General features: G+C 41.4%; 1 protein-coding gene across 1 annotated transcript in view; it reads right to left on the minus strand.

Moving 5' to 3' along the window:
- The window catches only part of OPN3 (opsin 3), a 502815-nt gene that overhangs the window by 48943 nt on the left and 429317 nt on the right, over positions 1-24555 (minus strand). Inside the window, exon 2 of the mRNA XM_085612310.1 lies at positions 4434-4753. Within this exon, the coding sequence (XP_085468436.1) occupies positions 4434-4753 (320 nt within the window). The remainder of the gene's footprint in view (positions 1-4433; positions 4754-24555) is intronic.

Below are 24555 nucleotides of genomic sequence, written 5' to 3' on the forward strand. Positions count from 1 at the left end.
ACCCGGTAGCCAGTACGGCCCTGACGTTCCTGTGGCGATAATCCCTTTGCCTTATTTACAACGTAATGCCGCCTTGTAAATAAGGCCCTTTTTCACGCCGCACTTAGCATGAAAAGGGCGCAAAGGGTGTTGGGGTGGGTGTTCTGCCACAATACCCACTGATTTTGTTGCTGCATCCTACTTACAAGGGTGGTGTAAATATGGGGCAACGCCAAAATTATGACCAAGGAAAAGCTGGTCTTAACATGACGAAACAAGGAGAAATGTTTAATTTCTCCTTGTTTTGCTGTTTTTATGAGTGCTGCCTTGTGCAATATCCGTAATACAAGGGAGTAGTGAGTTTTAGAACGTGTAATTCCTTATACAGCATTGCTTAATACGATAGCTCTACTTTCGGTTTCAGTATACTAAATAATAGCGCTGCTTTCAGTTTCAGTACACAAATCCATGGAACCTGTGACTGTCTTAAGGCGTCAATGATGAAGCACAAACAAACATTTACTGGAACACTGTGCTGTGCCCTGCCAATCTGCTGTATATTCCTGGTGTTCTGTTGGCATGGCAAAGAGACTACACCTACTTGCAACTACGTGTTCCTCCTAGGGGTTTGAGAGGGAGGTGAGGATGACGTTTAGTAGGCTGAACATAGTATGCATCTAATAACTTTAACTAATAAAAAAGCTGAATAGGCAATGGAAGGACTTTGAGATGCATTATTTACTCTAGCAGATGTAAAGAAGGTGTGTTACTAAGACCCCTCTGACAGTTTCAATGCCTTTACTTTGACAGTGCTTCACGGGACTCACCAGTAATTACTGCCACTTACACTCGTCACATGCTTCTCAGCACATAGGTCTTCCTGTTCCTTCATCCTGACACTTGCCTACTTTGAAGGAGGTAGGCTGACAGACAATGGCCACTCCTATCCCAAGGTGATAGAAGCTTGTATGTATGGAGGGCAGTGAGATTTTATGCTAAATTCATGTGGAGTAGGAACGACCGGCTTTAGGAGGAGTTTCGAAGGCGTGAAATGCAAGTGAGGCTCATATGTATATGTTTGAATTTCTGCACCTCAGAGAACGCTGGAATACGTTTTGCTGTAATGTGTCAATCTGAGACAGAAACTGTGTCACTGTGTAGTAAACCAGGACTGGGACAGTGTGAGAAGTTTAGTCACATTTGATTAGGAGTTGGTGCTGTTCAAAGCTGAGGGACCTCTTTGAAAATTACTACTCAGCCACGTTTAAATTACAGTTCTAAGTGGAGCAGAAGATTCCAGAAGGCTGCCTGCTGCGTACCGAAAGTATTCCGATCTTCCAATACGGAGAAACCTCCATCTTTGTCTTGAATCTCTGGACCTAGAAATTGCTTTGAGGGCTAGATAAATTAACTTCGGGGCATATTTACAAGGGCCATATCTCCGCTTTTTTGGCTTTTAAAGTCCAAAAAGCGGAGATAAAAATATCGCCCTATTTACAAGAGGGTGCTAACATGCATTAGCGCATGTTAGCACCCTTTTTTCCGACGCCTCGCTTTGCATCTCTCATGAGATGCAAAGTGGGCGTCACTGGGCAGTACAACCTTGTAAATATCGCTGATGTGCACATCGCAACATTTACAAGGTGGCTCACGCATTTTAGCATACGTTAGTTTGGGGCGAAAACCGCTGTTTTCGCCAAAAATTTACATCTGCTAAAATCATGACCAACCCATACCTAACATGGGGGGTGGATTCTTGTGTTACGACCACATGGTCGTATCAACAAGCATATCGCCATTTTGCTGGGAACATCGCTGGAAAACCAGTGATGTTCCCTGCAGAACGGCGATTACCTCACTATCGCTGGAATTCATATCGCCATTGCGCTATTCGTTGTAAATACAGCGCAAGCATGGCAATGAATTCCAGTGATAAACGCCGATAAATATAAAAGCGCTAAGCGCGCTTTGAGATAATTATCTCCGTCTGTTGTAAATATGCCCCTTCTTGCTGTCCTCATATGGACAAAGGGGGGCCTGGTTGCGCAGGAGATGTATGCCTGCTGCCTGGAACTTGTTTCCTAGGATTGGAGAGTGTGGAGGAACTTAAGGCAAAAGTTAGCTGCGTCCACCTGAACGAAACCAGCAGACCAGTGGCAACATACAAAACTTCTGAGTTGGGAGTGGAGAAAGTCCGGCGTCTGAGAGAGTTGGTATTTGCGCAGCCCAACAGTCTGCTGTGGACCTGAAGTCATGGCGATCCCCTGCAATCGAAAACTGCAGATTAGTGTTTTAAAAACGAGGGTCCGTGCATGGTTTCATTGGCGCCTTTTTAAACAGGAGCATTCGATGTTACAAGTGAGTTACACTAAGTGATTGAAACTGTGACTTTAAAGAACAGAAATTTCTACAAACTAGTTCATTTTAAGATTCCTCCATAAACAGAAGAAGAAAGAAATCCATGTGTCGACTGCTCGAGGAAATATAAGGGAATGTGTCCCCATCTATATGTGGATCATTGTCTCACATGCATTGCTCTGTGACAAAGTCCTGGATAATGAGCCGGAGGGGATAGAGTCTTGATCTGATGTAGGAAGCCTACAACCTGCTGAGGTCCCCCTTCCTTAACACTGAAGGTGCCTGAAGTTGAAAGGTTCCAAACATAGCAATTCTGTAGCCCACTGAAACTGGGTAAGAACTGGGAGGGCTTTGGGACCTCCTCCCAAGCTTGAGGGCGCCCTATTGCATCTATCCTCGGGGGGAATGATTTGTTGGAACAAGTTATGAAGAAACAGGAAGGAATAACTACATACTTGATTTTTTACCATTGAAAGGGAACATTGGCTTCTGCAGGTAGCTCCTAAACCTTTTGGGTAAACCCTCCACCTTTACGGATTTCTGGAACCCAGTAGACTCTGTTGCAGCAACCCTACAAAGAGACGACCTCCTCTGCTTGGTGGAATCCCTAGCCCACTTGGGGGATTTTCATCTGACAAAAGGTGTACACTAAACGTTCAGGTCACCGATATCTAGCTTTAATGTTACCTTGCTGGGTTCATTGGATTGAGTGAGCTTTCCAAAAAGATTCCAAGTTCCCAAGTAATGTCATTGACCCAAGTCCAAACATCAATGTATAGAAATGCATTTTGTGAGTCACATCACATGCTGTAAGTCAAACATCCATAAAATACATATTTTGAGGATTTTACTTGTTTGCAATTGAATTTTAATGGTTGATTCATATGTTTTTATGCGCAGGATTTTTTATCCTTAATCTCTCTTGCCCATTAACTTGTTTCTCAATTTTTCTGACATTACCATTATTTGATTTTGTCTGTTTTAAATTAATTTGGCTTGGGCCTACACGTTTTTTATCTATTTATATTACATGTAATACCCCTCACACATTGTTCCTGGAGCTTGTCCTGTTGCTCAGGGTAAGCACAGGTGATGCAAAGATAGTTTGCTTCTTTATGTGCTTGTATTAAATGGCCTGGCATGCTGTCATCCTGCTGATGGGCCATTATGACCATGCCGCCCCACTATCTTAGACATTGGACCCACATATACAACATTTGATTCTCCAAAGGCTATGGTCTACTTTGGAGGATGGCAAAAGAAGGGCATCTGACAAACACTCCAGATGCCTCATTTGCCAAGCTTGCGCCACCCTCCAGAGTCCTGCAGGGTTTCCATAGCTGTGTCTGTCAGCCCTTGGTAGCCTGTATGCCTCTGGCCAATAGGTTAGAGAGACTGTTGCCCGAGGTAGGGTGCTCAACCGTCATTCAATCATTCAATTGCTCTGCCCTGTACTGCCATACTGGGTCCTCATTCAGAATGAAAAGTGTATGTAAATTAGGGGTGGGTGGAATTTGCGTAGTCGTGCTACGCAAAGCTCCACAAAACGGCAAAAAATCTCCGCGAGCACGCAGAAATTCCGCGAACACCCGGAATTGCTTGTTCGCGATGCTTTTTTCCTGTTCGCGAATGCTGTTTGCGTGTTCGGGGGGAAAATATCTTGCGAACACGCATTTTGAGAACGCGAACAAGCAAAAAATTCTGCGAAGCCGCGGAACGTAGAATTTTGGGCAATTTCGCGTTCTCTGCGGAACGCAAAATCATCCAAATTCTGCAAATTCCACGAGCGTAATGGAATTTACCGCCCAGGCCTAATGTAAATGGCTATATGCTGTTGATCCTCTGTCGATATGATACTCAGGCCAAAATAATGTTGTGATAGCCTTTGCAGAGAATCCTGTTAGGTTTTTGTGATTGTTATTATGAATGGGATTGTGTATGTGAGTTTGTTGATCAACTTGGTTGATGAAGTCAGTGTTGGGTAATACAACCAATATGGATGTATTGGGTATGTGCGTTTGCGTTTTACTGAACTGTGCAATACAAACAGTATAGAATAACATAACTCAGTTTTCAAAGACTGCCTAGTTACTCACCAATCTTATTGCATACAAAATATGTCCGTAGCAGTAGGCCATGACACCCACAGGGGCCACTAAGCAGGCGAGAAAGAAAAAGAGCACAAATGAAGCATCGTTGGGGTCTCTGGAGCTCCAGTCCACCGAGCAGCCAAGTCCATGGATTTCCAGAGTGTACCTGTTCCATCCTACCAGGGGAGCCCCGGTCCAGGCCAAGGAGTAGAGCCAGATGTAAGTGATAGCCCGCCACGACCAGGAAAAGTCAATAACCCTTGCTCGGACAACCCGGATGTATCGCTCATAGGCAAGCACGGTGAGGGTTGTAATGGAGACAATCCCTGGAAGACACAAATGCAGTTGTAACACCATGAAAAATTGCCTTATGTGAAGAGTCAACAAAAAATACAAGCTTATATTAGTTAGAAAAACCTCATAGTCACTATAGATCACACACATGCACCACACACACACGCACCCACACACACACTGACTGCTAGTCATCTTTGTATAGAAATATAACATGTTGTTAATTAGCTGGATTTGAGGATTTTATGACACTAGGGATGTGGCTGAAAAACTCCAGATCATGTTTAATTTACTCATTGTTTATTCCACATCGACCAGAAGTGAGGAAACACAGTAGAGGAACAAGTCTTGGAAAACAAAAGTAGTACCTTTGATTCCAACTTTTGTTCAGAACGTGGGCTCGGATACTGCTATTACTGAAAAAGTAGAGATGGCAGAACAATGCATGCATATCTCTTTCAAGCAAATAAAACTATACCACAAACGCATATGAATAAAATGCCTTTCTACACATTAGGTATGTCAGTCGAAAGTTATGCACAGCTGGGTCGGAAGGTTTTGTGGATCACCATTGATTCCAGAACTTTTTCATTCCTTTGTGAATCAGGAACATAATGCCCCGCTCAAGTAGACATATCTGGCATTTGTGTGCATAAAGAACACATGAAAAATTACAAAACTCATGTGTAAAGATGCTCATTTACTTTGTTTTGCCTACTGCTTTTCTATATGAAGCCATTACCTACGTGCAGTATAGTTGCAATGGAAGCTGTAAACAAGCCTAAATTAACTTCTTCTGTTGTCTTGCATTTTTTATATGGCCCTGATGCCATTATTTCATAACCATCACATATCAAAAGTGAGTGCTTGCCGCCATTTTTGTCTCTCTTACAGGCTCACTCCAAGTGATACTGGGGAATCTGAAGCCAAGTGCAACAGGCATTTGCTCCATATTTCTAAATCTGAGTTGCAGTAACGTGCAGTAAATCTGATTGTATAGAATGTCCGTAACAGGAAGCCATGAGAGCCAAAGGGGCCAGTAAGCTTGTAGTTTTACATACCAAATATTGAATAAGGAACATAGGAGGGGATTTACAAAAAAGTCACGCAACGCAGCGCAGCCCCCACGAGGCAGGAGAGCGCCATATCTTCAAAGATATGGCTTTCTCCTCCCCTTTCTCTTGTGCCAGCGCTGATGACAGCTGCTGTGCGCCATGCACACTCCTTAGCGCCGCAGCGCTAGGGTGTGTGCAGGAGTCTAGCATAGGTTTTCTACAGGAAGGGTGCTCTTCCTGCCCAACATACTATGCTCAATACAAGGGAAAGCTTTTCCCACTTTGTATGCGTGCTGCACAGTGCAACACGCATGCAAAGTCGGAAAAGGAAGGAGAAATTAAAGCATTTCTCCTGCCTTGCACCTAGTTAAAAAGGGCGCAGTATCCTCACGCTAAACCCAATCGACTGTTTTTAGTAAATTGGGTTTAGCGTGAAAAACCTTGGACGGTTGCATGGGAATGCCTATGCACCACCCTTGGCACGCCCCCACGCCACCCGGCGCAAAGTAATTGCGACGTCGCAAAAGCTTAATAAATCCCCCCTTAATATTTAATGTAGAGAGCATATGGGCATATTATCAAGACAGGCGATAACATTATCGCCGCTTTAGCGGCAGAAAACTGCAGCTAAAAGGGCGATAATGGGCTTGATAATATGCTCTATGGAATTCCAATTGAAGCCCATGTTAGATGTGAAGGACATCTAACATGGGCTTCAATTGGAATTCCATAGAGCATATTAGTAAGCCCATTATCGCCGTTTTAGCGGCAGTTTTCTGCCGCTAAAGCGGCGTTAATTTTTCGCCTGTCTTGATAATATGCCCCTTAGTTAAAAAAAAAACTTAGGAGTGCTTCTGCAGAATGTATTTATTTAAAAAAACAACAACAACAAAAAACAGCAATCGCTGCGAAATCGCATAGAAGGCACCCGGGTATTTGCCAAGAAGAGGAGCTTCCTACGAGGAAAACATCAGGAATAAGAGAGTGATGCAGACTCAGGGATTCGATACTGAGACTGGTTGCTACAGAACATGGTCAAGAAGCCAGTGAAATGATGGAGGTCTTGTCCATGATAGCTACGGCGAACCATCATCACTGTAAGAGATCAAAGAAAGGGCCCTGCAGTCCAGATCATAATTGGCAGCAGAGCTTTATAAACTGCCCCTCCCCTTAAGATGGCGCCTAGTAACTTCTCTGTGTTGTTCTGGCTCCTTTACTGTTGCTCATGTAATTCTCCACTGTTGCGTCCCACACCCTTGTTGTTTTGTTTCCTTCCCAGTTCCCTGAATGTCTTGCCTGAATTCCGCCTCCTCTCTTGATTGCAGTATGATACTGTTTGCTGACAGGTTGCCTGAACTCTGACATGCCTCTTGGATTACAGTATGGTTGTGTTTGTTGAAGGGTTGTCTGAAGTCTGTTTGCTTGTGGATTATTTATTAGTATTGGTAGCTGTGCTTGTAGTCCCTCTTGCGTCCTGAATTCCAGGTTTGCTATTGCCTTGGCGATCCACCGTTGCTCTAATTGAATGCCTTTGTTTGTGGCTTTGGCTCCTGGCAGCCTGCCGTCACTCAGACGACAAGCATATTCACCAATACTTCTCTTTCTCAGAGTATTTCAATGTTTATGCAATGTAATCAAACATTGTTTTTGTATTTACCTTCCGTAAATCTTTGGCATTCACCATAGAAAACGCTATTGTGAATTCCCTAAAATACAAGAGACGCATGGTTGATGAGACTGTGCCAATACAGCTCTCTCTTCTCTCTTTCTCACTTTTATTTGCCCCCCGCCCCACTCCAGGGTTTCACTCTTCTGTTCATTCTTGCTCACACGTGGGAAGAGCTCCATTCTGGGGAGTCGGACAGATTCTTCTTAAAGTCTGTTGAACAAGACCCCCGAATTCTGACGGATCCTGAGGTCATGTGGATTTAAGTTTTGTTCCTCTAATGGACAGGTGTCAGAGTTATATGATGGAAAACAGAGACATTTAGAGCAAGTGGATTTCAGAAGCAGTAACACAGGAATAAAGCTCCTACAAATAAAGACATCTTCAAAGGCCAAGTTAAAAATGACTCTGGTTAGCAGTCTAGTCTAACAAAGATAGCTAAGCAATATACATTGAAAGGTTACAATGATTATATTTGGTCAATGTCCCCCCCTTTGTACATTGCACAATATGTATTAGCATTTTAAGTATGGTACATTCATCTTGTCAATTATTATTTGTCCTTCTCCTTGATATTTTTCTTCAGTTCAGTGCATTAGTTTATTCCTTTATCCATGGGAGAATATAAAATCTATAGAGAAGGAGCAGGCAAGGACTTGCACCAGGCAACAACCTTTATTAGAGCCTTTATTTCACATTAGAGAAAATAAACGAAAAAGGGAAAACTCAGAATTATAAGAAAAGGTTTAAATAACTTAAATCCCCCAGCTCCTGAAAATAAACCTGACTATCCAGGGTTATCATCAATCGAATGCAGTTGCCAAGTTGTTTGGGACACGCAAGCAACATTCAGTTCCCACAATAGCAAAAGCATAACTCTTAACTGCAGTTACATAGTCGAACGTCATCCTGTTATCTAATGTAAGTGGTCTGTGGGGATTTGGTTTGATGTTAATAGCATTAGTGGTGGTGTAAGCCACCTCTTCTAAGACCTGAGCCATTCTTGGAATCTCCTTTACTGAGAGATCAGTCACATGGTTCAGAAAATGAATTGCAATGAAATGTCTCTAAATTCTCGCTTCTGCATTTTACTTTCTTTTGCGATCCAAGGAGAGGAGACACAGAGTGCCAGATAGAAGACACCACATAACCAAGATAACAACAACTTGACTTTTCTTCCCAGTTAAAGAAAATCAGAATCATGGGTGCACCTCCAGGGATAATGGGTGCATGGGAGCGGAGCTCACACAGCAACAGACACAGGTCTTCCCTATCCTTCCTCATTTGTCCAGAATTTGCAGTAAAATGTCCTCATAGTAGACTGATCATTTGACTGTGGGGAGACTGGCAAGCACCACTCTCCACCAGACGTTTATACAGTTCTTGAGCAGTAACTGATAAGAAATGACTTGCTTTGTTGGTCTCTCAAGACTAGTGGGTCATGCACAACTGGTTGCAATGGGGCAAACTGGGACATTCTGGTAGTCCTGACACTGTTGCCAATGTTTTAGAATTGACAAGTGGCACATAAATGACAATGTGGCTGGGTCACAGAAGGTAAGTAAAGAGCGAACCAACAAGTGTTAACAACAAGCACCTTGCTTGCATGTGTGATACTGTAATATAAGGGAGAAATATTATACAACACAATCCTAGGGAGCACTATTTTGTCACCCCTAGGCTCTTAGAGGCCATTCTGATGCAGGATGCAACCACACCATTTCCAAACTTCTTTATCTCTCTTGGGTGCCGGTTCCTTTAAGTTGGCAAGGTTATATAAAGTGGGCATAAGGGGTTCAATGTTATGAGACAAATACAATGTGGCAATGAATTGGGTGACAGAGCAGCACCTTTAGCATGAGAATCAAAATACAATACAATAGCTGTTGACCCGAACATTTTACTACAGCCACTTCTTTCAAAAGCTGTAAAGCATTGGATAGATACCTTACATAGGTGCTAATTAGATCAGTGTGCTAGAAGACTTGAGGAAATCCCTTTGAAATGATAGCAACCCAAAATCATGAGCACTCCAAATGCAATTTTGGAATATGTGAAAATAGTGTTCACTGGGTTTCTTCTTAAATACAAGCTACCCACTTGAGTTGAGTACACCTGCAGAAGGCATCTAAAATACCCATTCATTGTCTGAATGGTTGAGGGTAGTAAGAGGAGAAATTATTACGACAGTGGGCTCTGATAAGTGAGCCAGTAGGTAGATATTGTTCGGTCTGCTTTTCCATAGAGATAGAGATAGAGACAGTCATACAAATGGTTATAATGCTGCTGCCTTCCTGAAACCGCTACCACCATTCGATACTGCCAAAAAGCTGAAGATTATGAAATACCTAAGGAATCCAGCTGGTGAAGGTGTAAAAGAAGTCATAAAGAAAATGCCTCATGTGGGTGAAATTACATACCCTCGAATCAAAGAAGCCTTGAATCTCAAGTTCAATGCAATGCCAAATGTAAATTACAAAAGGGACATTTTCTGTCAAAAATAACAGAAAGATGGAGAAACCATAGGCAAAGTTGATGAGAGACTGGTTACGCTTATCAAACACTGTAAGTTCAATTAATGTAATGATGAGGAAGCTATACGCCTCAAAGTTATTGATGGATACTTATCAGATTTATTCAGATGATGAATGCTGTGTGAGAAACTCTTAGTCTGGAGCGAGTTCCCATTGCTGCCAGCGCTGAGGAGTGTACTGATCAACATGCTGCTAATGCCGGAGGTAACCAGAGTGAGTCAGTCATGAATGTGAAAAGTGAGCCAAAGCACAAGGCAGAGGGACACAGAGTGATGTCTCCACGGAAGAAGTGTTTCAGGTGTGGATTTTCATTTCCACCCAAAGGCAAATGTCCCACCATTGGACAGGTTTGCAAAGGTTGTGGGAAGGAGAACCATTTTGTAATGGTTTGTAAGGCCAAGCAAAAAGTAAGTGTGTCACAGCTCAGAGACAAAATGGCTGCTCGAATGCTTCAGAAGCATTGCTCGATGCATGCCCACAAGCCCTCGCAACCACACCAATTGAGGCAAATCCACACTAAACATAGTTGATCATCATCCAAATCATCATTAAAAAGTTCTTCAGTATCACCATCAAGTGAAAGTGAAGACAATGGTTTTGCACTGTCGATATTTACCTCAGAAAAAACGTGCGCATGTTGGACTGATCGCTTGTGAACAAAAATACAGGTAAAAGAAAGTTGATATAAAAAAGCACCAAAGTCATCCAAACACTGTCCGAAGGTTAAAATTAAGTTAAACGGCTCCTCAGTACCTTTTATTATCAACAGTGGTGCATCGATATATGTAATGCCAGAGGAGAAATATGATGAACTATCTCCAATGCCGCGACTTACGCCATCGAAAATTAAAGTGTATTCAAGAGCTTCATCTAGACCATTAAAAAGTCGAAGTTCATTTGAAGCCATAAAGAAACACAAAAAAATGAAAGTACAAGCACTCATTCATGTACTTCAAGGTACAACGTCAAGTACCTGTTTACTCAGTTTCAGTACAACTGCTGATAAGGGACTGATATCAGTGAACTATAACATGAATACTCATAACAAAATAGTAAGTCAGTTCCCTTCGTTGTTTCATGGGTTAGGAAAACTCAAGACTATGAAAGTGCAATTAAACATTAATGAGGACGTCCATCCTATTGCTCAAAGACACAGGCAAACTACATTTCATTTACAGGAAGTTGTTGAAAAAGAACTTGAATCATTGCTCAAACATGATATCATTGAATGTTCCACTGGTCCAACACCCTGGGTTTCTCCCATAGCAGTAGTGCCCAAAAAGGACAGGGACAGTACACATCTGCGTTGACATGCGACAGTTGAATGAGAACAACATCCAAGTCCACATGTCGTTGACATGATCACACAATTGAATGGTTTGACGGTCTTCTGTCACCTTGATTTGACTAAAGAAAATCATCAGCTGAAACTTGAGGAGAGCTGCAGGTACATTGCAAACTTTTCTACACATATTGGTATTTTCTGATACAAAAGACTACGTTTTGGTGTGTCATCAGTTGCAGAGCTGTTTCAAGATTTCATTCGAATTATCAGCCTGCCATGAATGTGTTTAATTATAGTGATGACATATTGGTTTTCGGAGCTACACAAAAAGAGCATGATAAAGCTCTCAAGCAAGTGTATCATTCACATGCAAATGCAGGTTTGACTTTGAAAGCATATAAATGTGAGTTCCATAACACAAAGCTAAAATTCATTGGCCATATCTTTTCTGATGGGGTCATGACACCAGATCCAGCTAAAGTTCAAACGCTTTCAGCTGCGAGTCCCCCCAAGAAGTTTCCATGTTACGTTCATTCATTGGCACGGCCAGTTACTGTTCTAGATGCATACAGTGGCGGCTTGCATAGGGCGTGCTGCGTGGCAGTGGGGTGGGCGGGGAGGGGCAGGGTGGGGTGGTAGTAAACTCGGACATACGACGAAACAGAGGAAAGTAATTATTAAGTTTCTCTGTTCCGTCGTATGTCCGAGTTTACTACACCCCCACCCACCCCTCTCCCGCCCCACCTCCACGAAGCACGCCCTATGTGAGCCACCACTGGATGCATACAAGACTTTGCCACCGTAAGTGTTCAATTGAGAGACTTAACAAAATAGATTGTTTCATTTCATTGGTCACATGAAGGCAAGCAAAGTTTCAAGAGAATCAATCAAGCTATCAAGAAAGCTACTGAAATGGCATACTTTGATACAAAGCTTCATACAGAGGATGTTGTTGATGCTAGCCCAGTCAGGTTAGGCGTAATCCTTACACAGCACACCAGACACCCAAATGCTCAAAGACATATTGTGGCCTATGGAATCAGAAGTTTGTATCAAACTGAACGTGCTTGTTCACAACCTGAGAAAGAAAGTTTAGTAGTGGTCTGGGCTTGTGAACACTGCCACATATTCTTATATGAAAAGCCTTTCATGCTTGTAACGGATCACTAAGCATTGCTGACCATCTTTGGCAATCCAAAGACTAAGATGCTGCCTTACATTTAACATTGGGGGTCTACAATTACAAGAATGCAACTACACAATTATACACCATCCAAGTAAAGATCCTGCTCACTACTTCTCATGAGTCCCGCTACAGTGCCATGGTACCCCTTGCAAAACAGCTGAAGACTACATAGATTTCATTGTTCAGTCAAACACACACACTGCCGTGCTGTTGGAACAAATTGTCACTACCACAAGTCAAGATAGTGACATGTTAAAACTGAAAGACATTATTACTAGTATGCTCAACTTCCATCCAGTGGCAGTAAAAACCAGAAGTTTAAAAATGTCAAAGATGGACTGTCCGTTACTTATGAAGGAGTTAGTTTGAGCGGTTCAAGAATTGTTATTCAATAGAGTCTGCAACAACAGATATTTGAAGTGGTCCATAAAGGACATCGCGGAATCACTACCACAAAATGAGCTCTCTGAGATGGAGCCTAGTTTCCCCATCTTGATGAAAGAGGTGACAGAGATTTGAATGCCTGATATATATATGCAACTGCCTTTCATAGAAAACCACTCAACACACCTGAAACATGTTAGAATTTCCAAAGCATGCATGGTAAAGAATTGCCATTGACTTCTTCGGTCCTCTTGACAATGGACATTAACTGATTGTGATTGTTGATAAATACTCCAGTTTTCCATTGATAGAAGATCTCTCATCCATCACTCAAGAAAGAGTCATTGAGAGATTAAACCGCATCTTCGTGACATGGGATCTTCCTGCGATCCTTAAATCTGACAACTGCCCACTTTTTAACTGGTAAGATTTCAGAGACTTTCTGAATCATCATAATGATAATCATCAAAAGAGCACACCTCTTTGGCCACAGGCCTGAAGAAAGGTATTCAGCGTGCTATATTGGAAAAGCTCAACCATAAAACCGTATTGAATTCTACTCTTTGAGCTTACCGTTCGATCCCTCACTCGACTCGGCGTAGTCATTAGTGGGTACCGAGGCAGAGGAGGACACTACAGCTGCCATTACTGTTTACTGTGAAAAATTGGAGGTGTTGCAGAAATGAAGTAGAAAAGCTATATAAGAGGGCAGCAGAAAGGCATGCTGTTCCCCTAGATTTATAGAGGAGGTGTCTAAGGGTTAACTACCGTGAAGATAATAAATGTATATTTTTTTTAACAAATTTATGATTTCGCAGGGCTCCTGCGGGATTGTGAATAGTAAATAGTAGTAGATGAGTTCTCAATACACTCTATTAGTAGGAATGCACATTGTGGTCCTTTCTTTTAGAGGGAGTGTGTAAGAGATACGCACTGTGATGATTAGAAGGCTAAATCTGTTTTTTAATTGTTACGATCTTGCGAGACTCTCGTGGGATCTTGAAAAGTAGGAAGCAGTAGGTGATATTTGAATCCACTCTGCTATGCACACCTGTTACTGTATGAAGGAGTCTTGCTGGAGATTGTGTTCATCAGACATTGCTTTTTATGCTTTGGTTTCAGAAAGGTTGTGAGTAGAGTTAAGGCTCATCCAAACACCTTACTAGACACACCCATCATCTGAGACAGAGTTCTGAAAGGAGAGCATAGTCCCTTCCCACACCCTACTACACACACACATCATTACATAGAGAGGTCTTACCATAGACACCACTCCCTACACACACCCTAATAGATACACCTGTCATCTGAGAGAGAGTTCAGAATAGAGAGGGCAGCCCCTCCCCACACAATACTATGCACACCTCTCACTACAGAGAGAGGTCTCGGCAGAGAACCCAATACCTCCACACGCCCTTCTACGCACACCTGTCATCATAGGGAGAGGTCTGAAAGGAGAGGGAAGCACCTCCCCACACCCTACTACTCACATCCGTCATCTGAGAGAGAGGTCTAAAAGGAGAGACCAGTACCTTTCCACACCCTACTACGTACACCCATCATTACAGAGAGAGGTCCCACCATAGAGGCTAGTCCCTTCCACTGGAGAGTCACACAAGAGTCACTGACAAGCTTCTGCAAGTGAAGCTTGCTCTGGGGGTCTCATATGATCCTGTGAGACTCTCATGAGAGTCGCATGGAAATTTTCCTAGAAACCCTTCCATGCTGTCTTTCTTTGCTCAATCTCTTGAGAACCTTATGAGCTCGTTTGTACAGGGAGAGAAAAGAGTGTGTATTATCACAGTATAAGTAACTAGTTAAAACAACCATAAAGCAACACAAATAAAGCAGAGTTTGTGAATGTTAATAATTAAGCTGAAAGAAAAGCTTTAGAAAGACCATTAAAGGGGATTATGGTATATGTACTCATCTTTGATTCACTACTATATTAAAGATTAGCATTTGATAATAACATGATAAAGAAATATATATAGTAGATGACAATGACATTAAGAACTTTACGATCTCGTGAGTGTCCCATGAGCATCTCGTGATCCTCTTGAAGGGTAATGTCACCTCAAAAAAAGATTGCTGGTGACATGTCTTGATATCCGAGTTACAATAACTGAGCAAATAAACAATTTCTATTGAATGTTTAATACTCACATACATTTTACAAAGATTATGTAAACTGTGAACCATATTTTGTTTTGTTACAATAAAAAAAACATTCTGTAACTAAAATAATGTCTGAACACAACATATATTATAAAATCATTCTATCATACATACACTCGCAAAACATGTGTTTAATTTTAAAAAAAACTATAAATTCACTGAAAAAAACAAAGGTTAAAGTAATGTTACAGTTAAGTGTAATAAAAATATCTATTTTTGTTTTAAAAAACGCCTTAGAAATTCACTGACTTCGCCAACTTTAACTTGTGCCACCACCATGCAATTTTTATGACCTCACATATGACATCCCTCATGAAATGTTCTATGACATCATGTATGACATCACTGTTGGCATCTGAAATTACATAATTTTGTGTTTTCCTTAATCTGGGGAAAATAATAGGCCCAAATCTGCATTAGTTTACCACCTGTTGGAGGAGTGATGCGAAAGGGAGTTGTGTGGTGACCAGTTGCTTCTCCCACCATTGTGCAGCAGGTGAGTGGGTTTAGCAGTTGCCAGCAGCCCCGCATCACCACTAAAGGATCCCGGAATGGTATCGCCAGGCCCAGGATCACAAGATGTGGTATTTGCAGATCAAGTTATTCAGGACCCGTAGACACTGGACATGTTGGAAAGGCACACATTGGCATTGCACATTGGGTACCTGTCCAGGAACTCATAATTAGGGCTTTTGTGTCTAACCAGAAGATAAAAAGAGTTCATATAAGGTCCAGAATGCTGTGAAATGTTTACTGATCTCCATGTATTACTGCCTCATGGTATTTTGGGGCCTTATTATGAGTTTTTATGGTCCTGGAGAAGGCGGCATGCCACCGCTTCAATCCAGGACTGCCAAAACTCACTGCCGCCCGCCCGCCAGATTACAAGTATTTATGTGGTCTGGCGGGTGGATGGCATTGCGGTCCCTCAGCACCACTGCAGGACCTCCAGTGCACGTCCCTGCACAGGAAGGATTGCACCCTGTCTTGCATTCCTTCCCGTGCAGGAACTGGGGGTGCAAAACTACAGGGGGCGCTACATGTTCCCCTCTGCATGCAGCACAGTGCACAGAGGCACAAGGGCCTTTGTTGCCTCACTGCCACCCTTTTCATATGCAGTGTCACCACCATGAAAAGAGTGGTGGTGAGGCAATTCAAAATATGCCCAGCAGTGCCAATATGGCACCACCAGCATATTTTGGCCTCAAACCGCTGCCAGACCTCTGCAGGATCCTTGATCTGCGGCGGTAGCAGCAGTTCAGTGGCTGTCCGACCACCACACTCATAATGCTGCAAGCAGTGCTGCAGTGTGGCGGTGGTTGGACTGCCACCACGACCATGGACCGCCGCAGTCGTAATCGTAACAAGTCCCCGTGTCAGTTTGTTCCCATAAGAATTTTAATATCCATGGCATCATTTACATCAACGCAGTTGGTTGCTGATGGGCAGATCCTTTGCTCTCATGAAGTGTTTGTAGTTGTCGAAGTAGTTGGACAATAACCATATACTAAACAAACTGTCCTCTAACAACTATCAACTGCACATTAATGTAAAAATGGAGACTCGGTAGGGGTACTAAGCACAGCACTGACTACTATCCAAGGGGCTTTTAAAGCAAACCCTAGCCAGTAACTGGCTAGTTTACTGACAGATGAACCTATTTACCGGCAAAATAATCTGTCTTTGCCAACATTCCTTCAATAAAACACAATTGCATTATGAGCAATATGCATATGTAACACCCACTCGTGTGTTGTTTCGCTTTCTTCTGTAGAGATTGTTTTACAAACTCCGCGGTTGTGAATAGGTCATGGGAATAAGGATAAACTCTGCTGTCGTTGCTATAAAACCCCAAAAGGACCTTTCTAAATCATCCCTTCCATTTTCACGACGCTTTTGACACCATTTTACCAGCTCAAAAGTAAAGATATACCAGTTAAAGAGGCAATTGTGGCACTGTGACATGAAAATAGATTTTTGCTTACTGTGCCTTGAGTGTTTTTGAGAGAGACCCAATTTTCGAATGGGCAAATAAATATCTTTACTCTCTAAAGGATGATTTTACTCGAGGAATGGTGCTCAGAGACACTCTGGCAGACCTTGAGTTCATGGCATATCTTGGGAGCTCCCCTTCATGTAGCTCTTCACCCATTATCTTTGAAATCATGTACTTTAAATGCATATTTTATGGTATTTGTAAATGAAAAATATGTTTGGGGCAGAGACACTCATCACACTATTGGGGCCGTTAGACACGCTCCTTGTGAGGGCTTCCTTGCTTTCATTTGTGACTGCTCTTGAAACGTTTCCAGTTGTGCCTTGGTTGCAAAACTGGTTCTCATACCTACCTTGAACATATATTACAGAAGTCTCTCTTAACGTGCCCATGTAACAATACTGTGAGTCAGTGGCTTATATTTTATATTTTATTTTATTTATGGTATTTTACTTCTACTTTATCTTACTGTACTTCTCCATTCATTAATCATTTTGTTACTGATGCCCTCTGTGTTCATTATTAGGTGCATTGGTTGCGTTCTCTGTTTACTTTTCAAAATTTACAATAAAAATGATTTGAAATAAAAAAACAGGTTCTCATATGAAGAGTTTGTGAGAACATCAAGGCATAAATAAATATTGTAACACATGGAAACATATGTTGGAGCACGTCTGCATTGTATATATGGTCTGCTCCAAAAAACAGACGCAAAAAAATTAGAAGGAGATACCATGCGACTCGTTCATGGAATCAAACATTAAGGTACACCTTTAATGTCATCGTGAATGCACATTTTTGGTGGCTTATGATTTATGACTTTGGCTTAATTTCACAAATCTGCAATAAACATTTCAAAAGGATGTTTCAGCCAACTTAGAACCGATATGTGAAGGCCTAACAAATCTGCAGATAAATTGTATATTTCTGAGGCAATTAACTGAGGCAGCCTGACAGATCTAAGGGATTCATGCGGTAGGGACCCAGACAAAATATCTTCATCTTGAAATATTCATTTTGGGAAAAAAGCTAATTGACCTGACGAAGATCACAAGGATTGGTGGAACTAAACTGAGCCAGAATATATAAATATCCAGAGCTACCCGACACACAATAGGAATACAAAATCCATTTGGGACCACAATTTTGTATAGCATTTGTTGAATGACAGTAACTGAATATACTACACAGGACATAGCTGTATTCAGTGGTCAGTTCGTATTGTGATCATGCACAGAGGCACAGTGAGGGCCACTGGAATTGTGCAAATTATGTGTCAAGATTCAGTAAATTATGCAGCAAGAAAAGCCAAAGTATGCTGCATTTTGCAGCACATTTTGTAATAGTATACCTTCATTATTTTGACATTTTTATACTTGCAAACAATGTCTGGGCATTGATTGCACCTCGTTAGTACCAGTTTAACAACCAAATGTAGCAACAAGGTGACCAGTCAACTATTGCAAATTGCCCTTCACTGCACAGCAACACGTTTTACTATGTTTTAATAACTTTTGGACCGTTTGAGCGACAAACAATTTTGGGGGGTTAAAATCTGCAGATTATGCAGCAGATGATGGATCATGTGGCAAATTCAGCAAATCTTTAATTATGTGAAAAAACACTGTGACTGCACAATCGCATAATTCCAATGGCTCTGAGCACAGTGTACCATTCAAACGGTACAGTGCACGCCTTGCCCTGGCGCACAGTTGTAGGTATATACTGAGCACAGGGAAAATGTTTAAGTCAGGCACTATGCTTCCTTCAACCAGCACATGAATACAGGGCATGCGATATTATGCAATGTGCATAGTAAACTGCTCCAGAATATACCCCCCTTCAAACTATCCGCAAACCATGCTTGGGATTACCACGCAAAGGGCTTAGCCGTAGGCCATTTCCTTAGTATTGTGTACGTGGAACAAATATGCGCAAGTTACAGTCAAAGGACTTGTCTTGTGCTTAGGGAACTCAAGCAGACTGTACATTAATTATTTTATTTAAATAAATACTTTAATAGAGATTAAGCCATCCTACACTGATTTTTAAAAATCTACAAACTTCAGTAGATCCAATACCTCAAACATCCACCAATTAAAGTCAACTATGCAATCTGCCAATGTACAGAACATGGCTTTACACATCATACATTTTAAATAATACATTACTTAATCAATTACCTAAATTATGACATCATATACGACATTACCAACGACTGGCCCGTTGTGGCTACCACAAACGCTGGATGAGCTCAGGAGGTGACCAATTGAAATGGATAACTTTGTGCTGAATTGTCAACTAAGGTAACCTTTACTGTATTTAATTATTCATTTTCACTTTTTGGATCCAACATTTTCCAAAATTCTCAGTTGTCCCCTTTTTGTTTGTTTTTAATATGCCATTATATATAAATTCACACGGGGCTGTTTAATAGCTTTGTATTAAAATATTGCAACTTTATTATAAGAGACAAGGATGAATAAATGCTGTGATGAGCTCTATGTGACAATACATAATTTTAATGAAAAACAACAATTGGATTTTCCTAGTTTTGGAAACCAGCAATGCTCTGTGGAACATGGCGCTGATAAAGATTCTGAAATGTTTCCAACTAAGCCTCTATTGAGAGTCAGCTTTATCAGAGAAAATAAATGAGATTTCAAAGGTTATTTTGATATGTGAAGCAAGTACCATGACAAGCTTTTTAAAGAATGGAAAGTGCAGTCAGAAAATAAGGTGATAATCTTATAACAATCAAAAATCCTATACATAGGTAAAGGTCTTACAAAACTGCAGATACATTGTAAATGTTCCAAGATAATTAAATGAGGCAGCCTGACAGATGGCGACTGTCAGCGACTCATCAAAGACCACATTTCCAAATGGAAATTGATGTTAAGAGCTAATGTGCTAGAGCATGCTTTCAGATGGAGCAAGTGAAAGAGGCCGATCTACTTTTCATTTATTTTTTTATATCAAAATTTACCGATTCCATGCAGTGGGCGCAAACTACTAATGTTGTATAGTGCTTTCATTAGAAACAGCGTTAGTGTTTATTTGATTTATTGCCTGATTTCGCGGCAATAAGAGCTTTACTACTTGAAATGTTACACAAAAGAACCTTGTTAACCTGTACTTATGCCAACAACAGTTCTTTGTGGCTACATATCATATTTAGATTGTGCAGGAATTTGATAGGATGTTACAGGGAAGGAAAATAAAAAATGGTCTTTTAATCTATCAGATATATACACACTAACAAGGAAAGCCTTTAAGTAGCAGGAGTGACTGAATATTTGTAGCTGCTTTTGTGAGATGAGAAATTCTTTGAGAACAATCTTAAATGAGTTTTGCTCTAAGATTGTAAGTAAATACTAGTAGAGCTGAATAGTAGTATAGTGGAAGGAAGTGAATCTAGATGTGGCACACGGAGGTTTTGGTGTAACCAAGAGGTGTTGGTCAGCAAATCATTAACTGGAAGCTGGTGTGAAATGAGTTATGCCCATTGATCAGTAATTTGGTGCGCAGTTGCTCATGGCTTTAAAGACCAAGGGGCAGATTTACAAACAAGTCACTCAACACAATGCAACACTGCAAGACAACTTGGTGCACTGCTTTGCATGACAGGAAGAGGGTAGGAATGCCCCATATCCACTAAGATATGATGCATTACTGCTCTCTCCCTGCTCTGGTGCAGTGAGTGCAGCCTAGTACCAACACAGGCACCCTTGCAACATGATGCAAGTGTGTCTGCATTACTGAAGAATGAGGAAACATGTAGAAAGAGGTAAAAACAAGTAGGAATAAACATACTCCTCACCTGGGCCTGGCGTACCATTCTGATGCATTCCCAGGTTTACTTGTGCTAGTGAATCTGAGAATGAGCCAAAAACAATAGGTGGATGCGTGGGAACTCCCACGCCTCACCCATGGAATGCCTTCAGAGGGAAGCATAACGCAAGGTAGCTTTGGAATTATTGGATCAATAAATAGTGGGGCTCCTCACATCTATACAGAACATGCTGCTGATGGGTTATTGTTTTTGTGCCGTTCATCTACCTTCTTCCCCAAAAATGAACAGGGTGGATGAATGGCAAGTATCGGGCTAGCACTTACACTCGATTAGACAAATAGGCTGTTTGAATGTAGTTACTCTCTCTTTCAAGGTAAAGAGGACTATAAAGTTTCACTCACTCTCTTTAAAGAGGCATCACCGATGGCGCCTTACCTTCCACCCATTTCTGGAAAGATTTAGTCACCAATTGGTGACTTTTCAAATCTATTTAATTTAGTCTCCAGCCTTCAGCCCTTGTATTGGCACATTTTCATCCTCAATCATGCCTTGCACGTGGCACATATGGGGTTGAAAAGAGTGAGTCTTATCTGTCTTGCGGTGTTTATCAGCCATCTTAAAGTTCAGTCGAAGCTGTGCTGCTGCTACTCCACAGGGATTGTTAGGGTTCACAGTACTCTAGGGTAGAGATTCTATGATCCCCTCAGAACCCAACACCCAGAGCTGGCCAGGGCTGCAAGGATTGGTGTCATCCCAGTTCTGTTGGAAAACACTGTCAATGTCTGAAGGCATCTACAGCCACCCCAGGTGTTGGATGGCTCACCTTGACACAAACTATTATTGGTCCCCCATATCACTCAGATGGTACCATCCAAGGTCAATTACCTCTCACCATAATTGGTCTGCAGTGAAAATATCATCAAAAGAGGACTGGGAATCAGCAAGAAGGAGTGGTATCAGAAGCATAAGGAGGATCAGTCATTGTGCTCACCATCTTGTTCTGCAGCCAGCTCTTAACAGAGAAGAATTCTTTTTGGCGATCCTTATGACTTTAGTCGGGGCAGGATCTTTGAATTATATTGAGGGAAATGAGGCAGGTAAAGACCCAATTCTGAGCAAACGCTCCTCTCTACTTGGCAAGGGAGTTTGCACTGGCAGTGTTCAATCCAGGAAGTTACATACCAATTTCATCTGAGTTTTAGGAACGACACTGGAACTCTGAGGAACTCAAAGTCCTAATTCCAATTCAAAAGTCAAAGGCATGGAGCAATAACACTCACTGCACCAAAGAGCTATATTATTCATGCATGTAATACTGTTTCAGACATAGATTGTTATGATTCTATCAGAGGATAGTTATGGAAAACACAAGAATAATGGATGGCCGGAGCTGTGGAATTAGCAGCTAGTATCCTAACACACTATGCAAGGATTCTACTTGGGGCTGTTTCTGTTTTTTACACAAGGAAATGCATAAAGTAACAAATGTTCCCTTAGGTTGGATTGCAAGTAAACTGAATGGCTACAGAAGGGACTCAGCAAAAGAAAAGACTGTAATGTGCAGAAAGGATGACTGTTTACCTCGCACATCCTTCACAAACCGAGGCTCTCCAACCAACACATTTTTCTGCCTACAGCAAAGAGCATGGACCTGACAATTGAATGTAATAATCTTTGCCCATAGGTTTGCTCCATGATTTTGGTGCAGATTTGCTAACTTTTACAATCCAGAAAGGCTTTCAGGAGTAGGCCTGCTACTCGCCTCCACTGGAGTGAGTCCTAACCTCCAAAAAGTGCCATCCTGGTCATGGACCCTGGGTTGGTGTTAGAGTGTATTTCTCCTGTCCAAAAACTACAAACTGAACACTTAGAAAATATTTAAGAGATTTTCATCAAAAAAGCCAGAGTCTATCACTGAACCTGACCTGACCTGCAGCTGCAAACGTCAAATCACCGGTCTGATTCAATTTGCTTGTTTGCCTCACTAAAGGGGTCTTGACTCCAGAAAAGTTTCCCAGACCAAACAAAGAGGATTTCACTGGGACAAACCCCAGCAGCAATCAGCTGTCAATGATGCCTTTCTGGGGCCAGACTTTAGACTTCGCCCACTCGAAGCTTTCCTGCTGTCGATGTTGACTGCCTTGAACTTCTTGCCCGAGCTGAGGCTTCCACTGAGTTCTTGCTCTGTAGCCGGCCACCAGGAACAAGCCCCCCTTAGGACCAAGCCTGCAACCGGACCCACTGATGGCCCATTGACGAGGTTTTTAAGTGCGAAGGTCAACTATCCAGCGGGTAGAACCTGGTCCCTTAATCCGCCCTGCACTCCATCATGTTGGCCTTTAACTTTTGACTGTGATTTGGTCTAGGTCAACCAGATTACTGTGGTTGGCACTTTACGCATTTTGGCTTTATTTTTAATTCAAATTGTAAAAATTCATACCTCCAGTTGTACTTGCTGGATTTTTGTTGTTTTGGTGTAATTTTATGTATCAAAGTATTCTCTGTTCTAAATTGGTTTGGGGATTTTTCTTGTATTGTGTTTATCTTTATTACTGTTTGAGTGTTACAAATATACTTTACACATTGCTTCTAAGTTAAGCCTGACTACTAAGTGCCAAACTACCAAAGGGTTAAGCGCAGGTTTATTTATTGACATTTGTGGTTCACCATGACAATGATTGTGATTATTTCTTGAAGTAAGTTCTCACCCTCTTCAACAAATAACCTGAAATTCTGACATATATATCCTAAAATGTAATCTATTTTTCAATTTAAGTCTTCATTTTTTAAATTACACTAATAACCCTATTTAAAATGTAATTTAACTCAATTCATTTTAATTTCATTTATTGTTAAAGCATACTTAAATTAAATGTGTTTACTTTATTTAATATATTTAATCTAATGTTTCTTTAGTCATTCCTGAATCCTGGAAAAACCCTTATTACTGCTAAACTCTACGAAGCCCTGAACCCTAAAACTGTCTTGCTGCCCCTAATCACTGCCTATCCTTGAACCCTCAAAACTTCCCTATAACCAATTAAAAATAACCATTTCTGAATCCTAAACCCCCCCTACCACTGATAACATTGCCTATCCTTAATAAAAAACATACTGTCACTAAACAGTATTCAAGCTCCTTGCTACCCCATAGCATTACTTATCCATGGAGCCTAAATACTCCTGGCTACCCTGGAACACTTCCCATTCCTGAACCCTAAAAACCTCTTAGTGCTCTAAAAAATACCAATCTCTTAACCTAAAAAAAACTTTTAACAACCTTGCTATCCCTAAACCCTACCCATCCCTAAATCATAAAATCTTCTTCCTACCTCCAAACACTTCCTATCCTTAAACCCTTAACTCTACAATCACTAAACCCTAAAAAATACTTACTACTTATAAACTCAATCTCTTAATCTTAAAATTACTCTACCATCCCTAAACACTACCCATCTCTGTTACCTAAAAGCCAATTACCCCACCGAAACACTAGTCATCCCTGAGCCCTAAAAACCCTTTACTACTCCTAAACACTACAAATCCCTGAACACTAAAAACGACTTACTACTTCTACACTCCTATACACTATTCACCCCCAAACCCTAAAAAGGTCTTGCTACCCCTATACACTTCCCATCTTTAAACCCTATAACATCTTACTACCCCTAAACACTATCCACACCTAATCCTAAAAACTCCTTACAACTCATTAAACAAATCATAAAACTTAAAACTCTATACCTTTACATTT

The sequence above is a fragment of the Triturus cristatus genome, chromosome 6 (assembly GCF_964204655.1).
Source record: "Triturus cristatus chromosome 6, aTriCri1.1, whole genome shotgun sequence".
In the NCBI taxonomy this organism is placed as follows: Eukaryota; Metazoa; Chordata; class Amphibia; order Caudata; family Salamandridae; genus Triturus; species Triturus cristatus.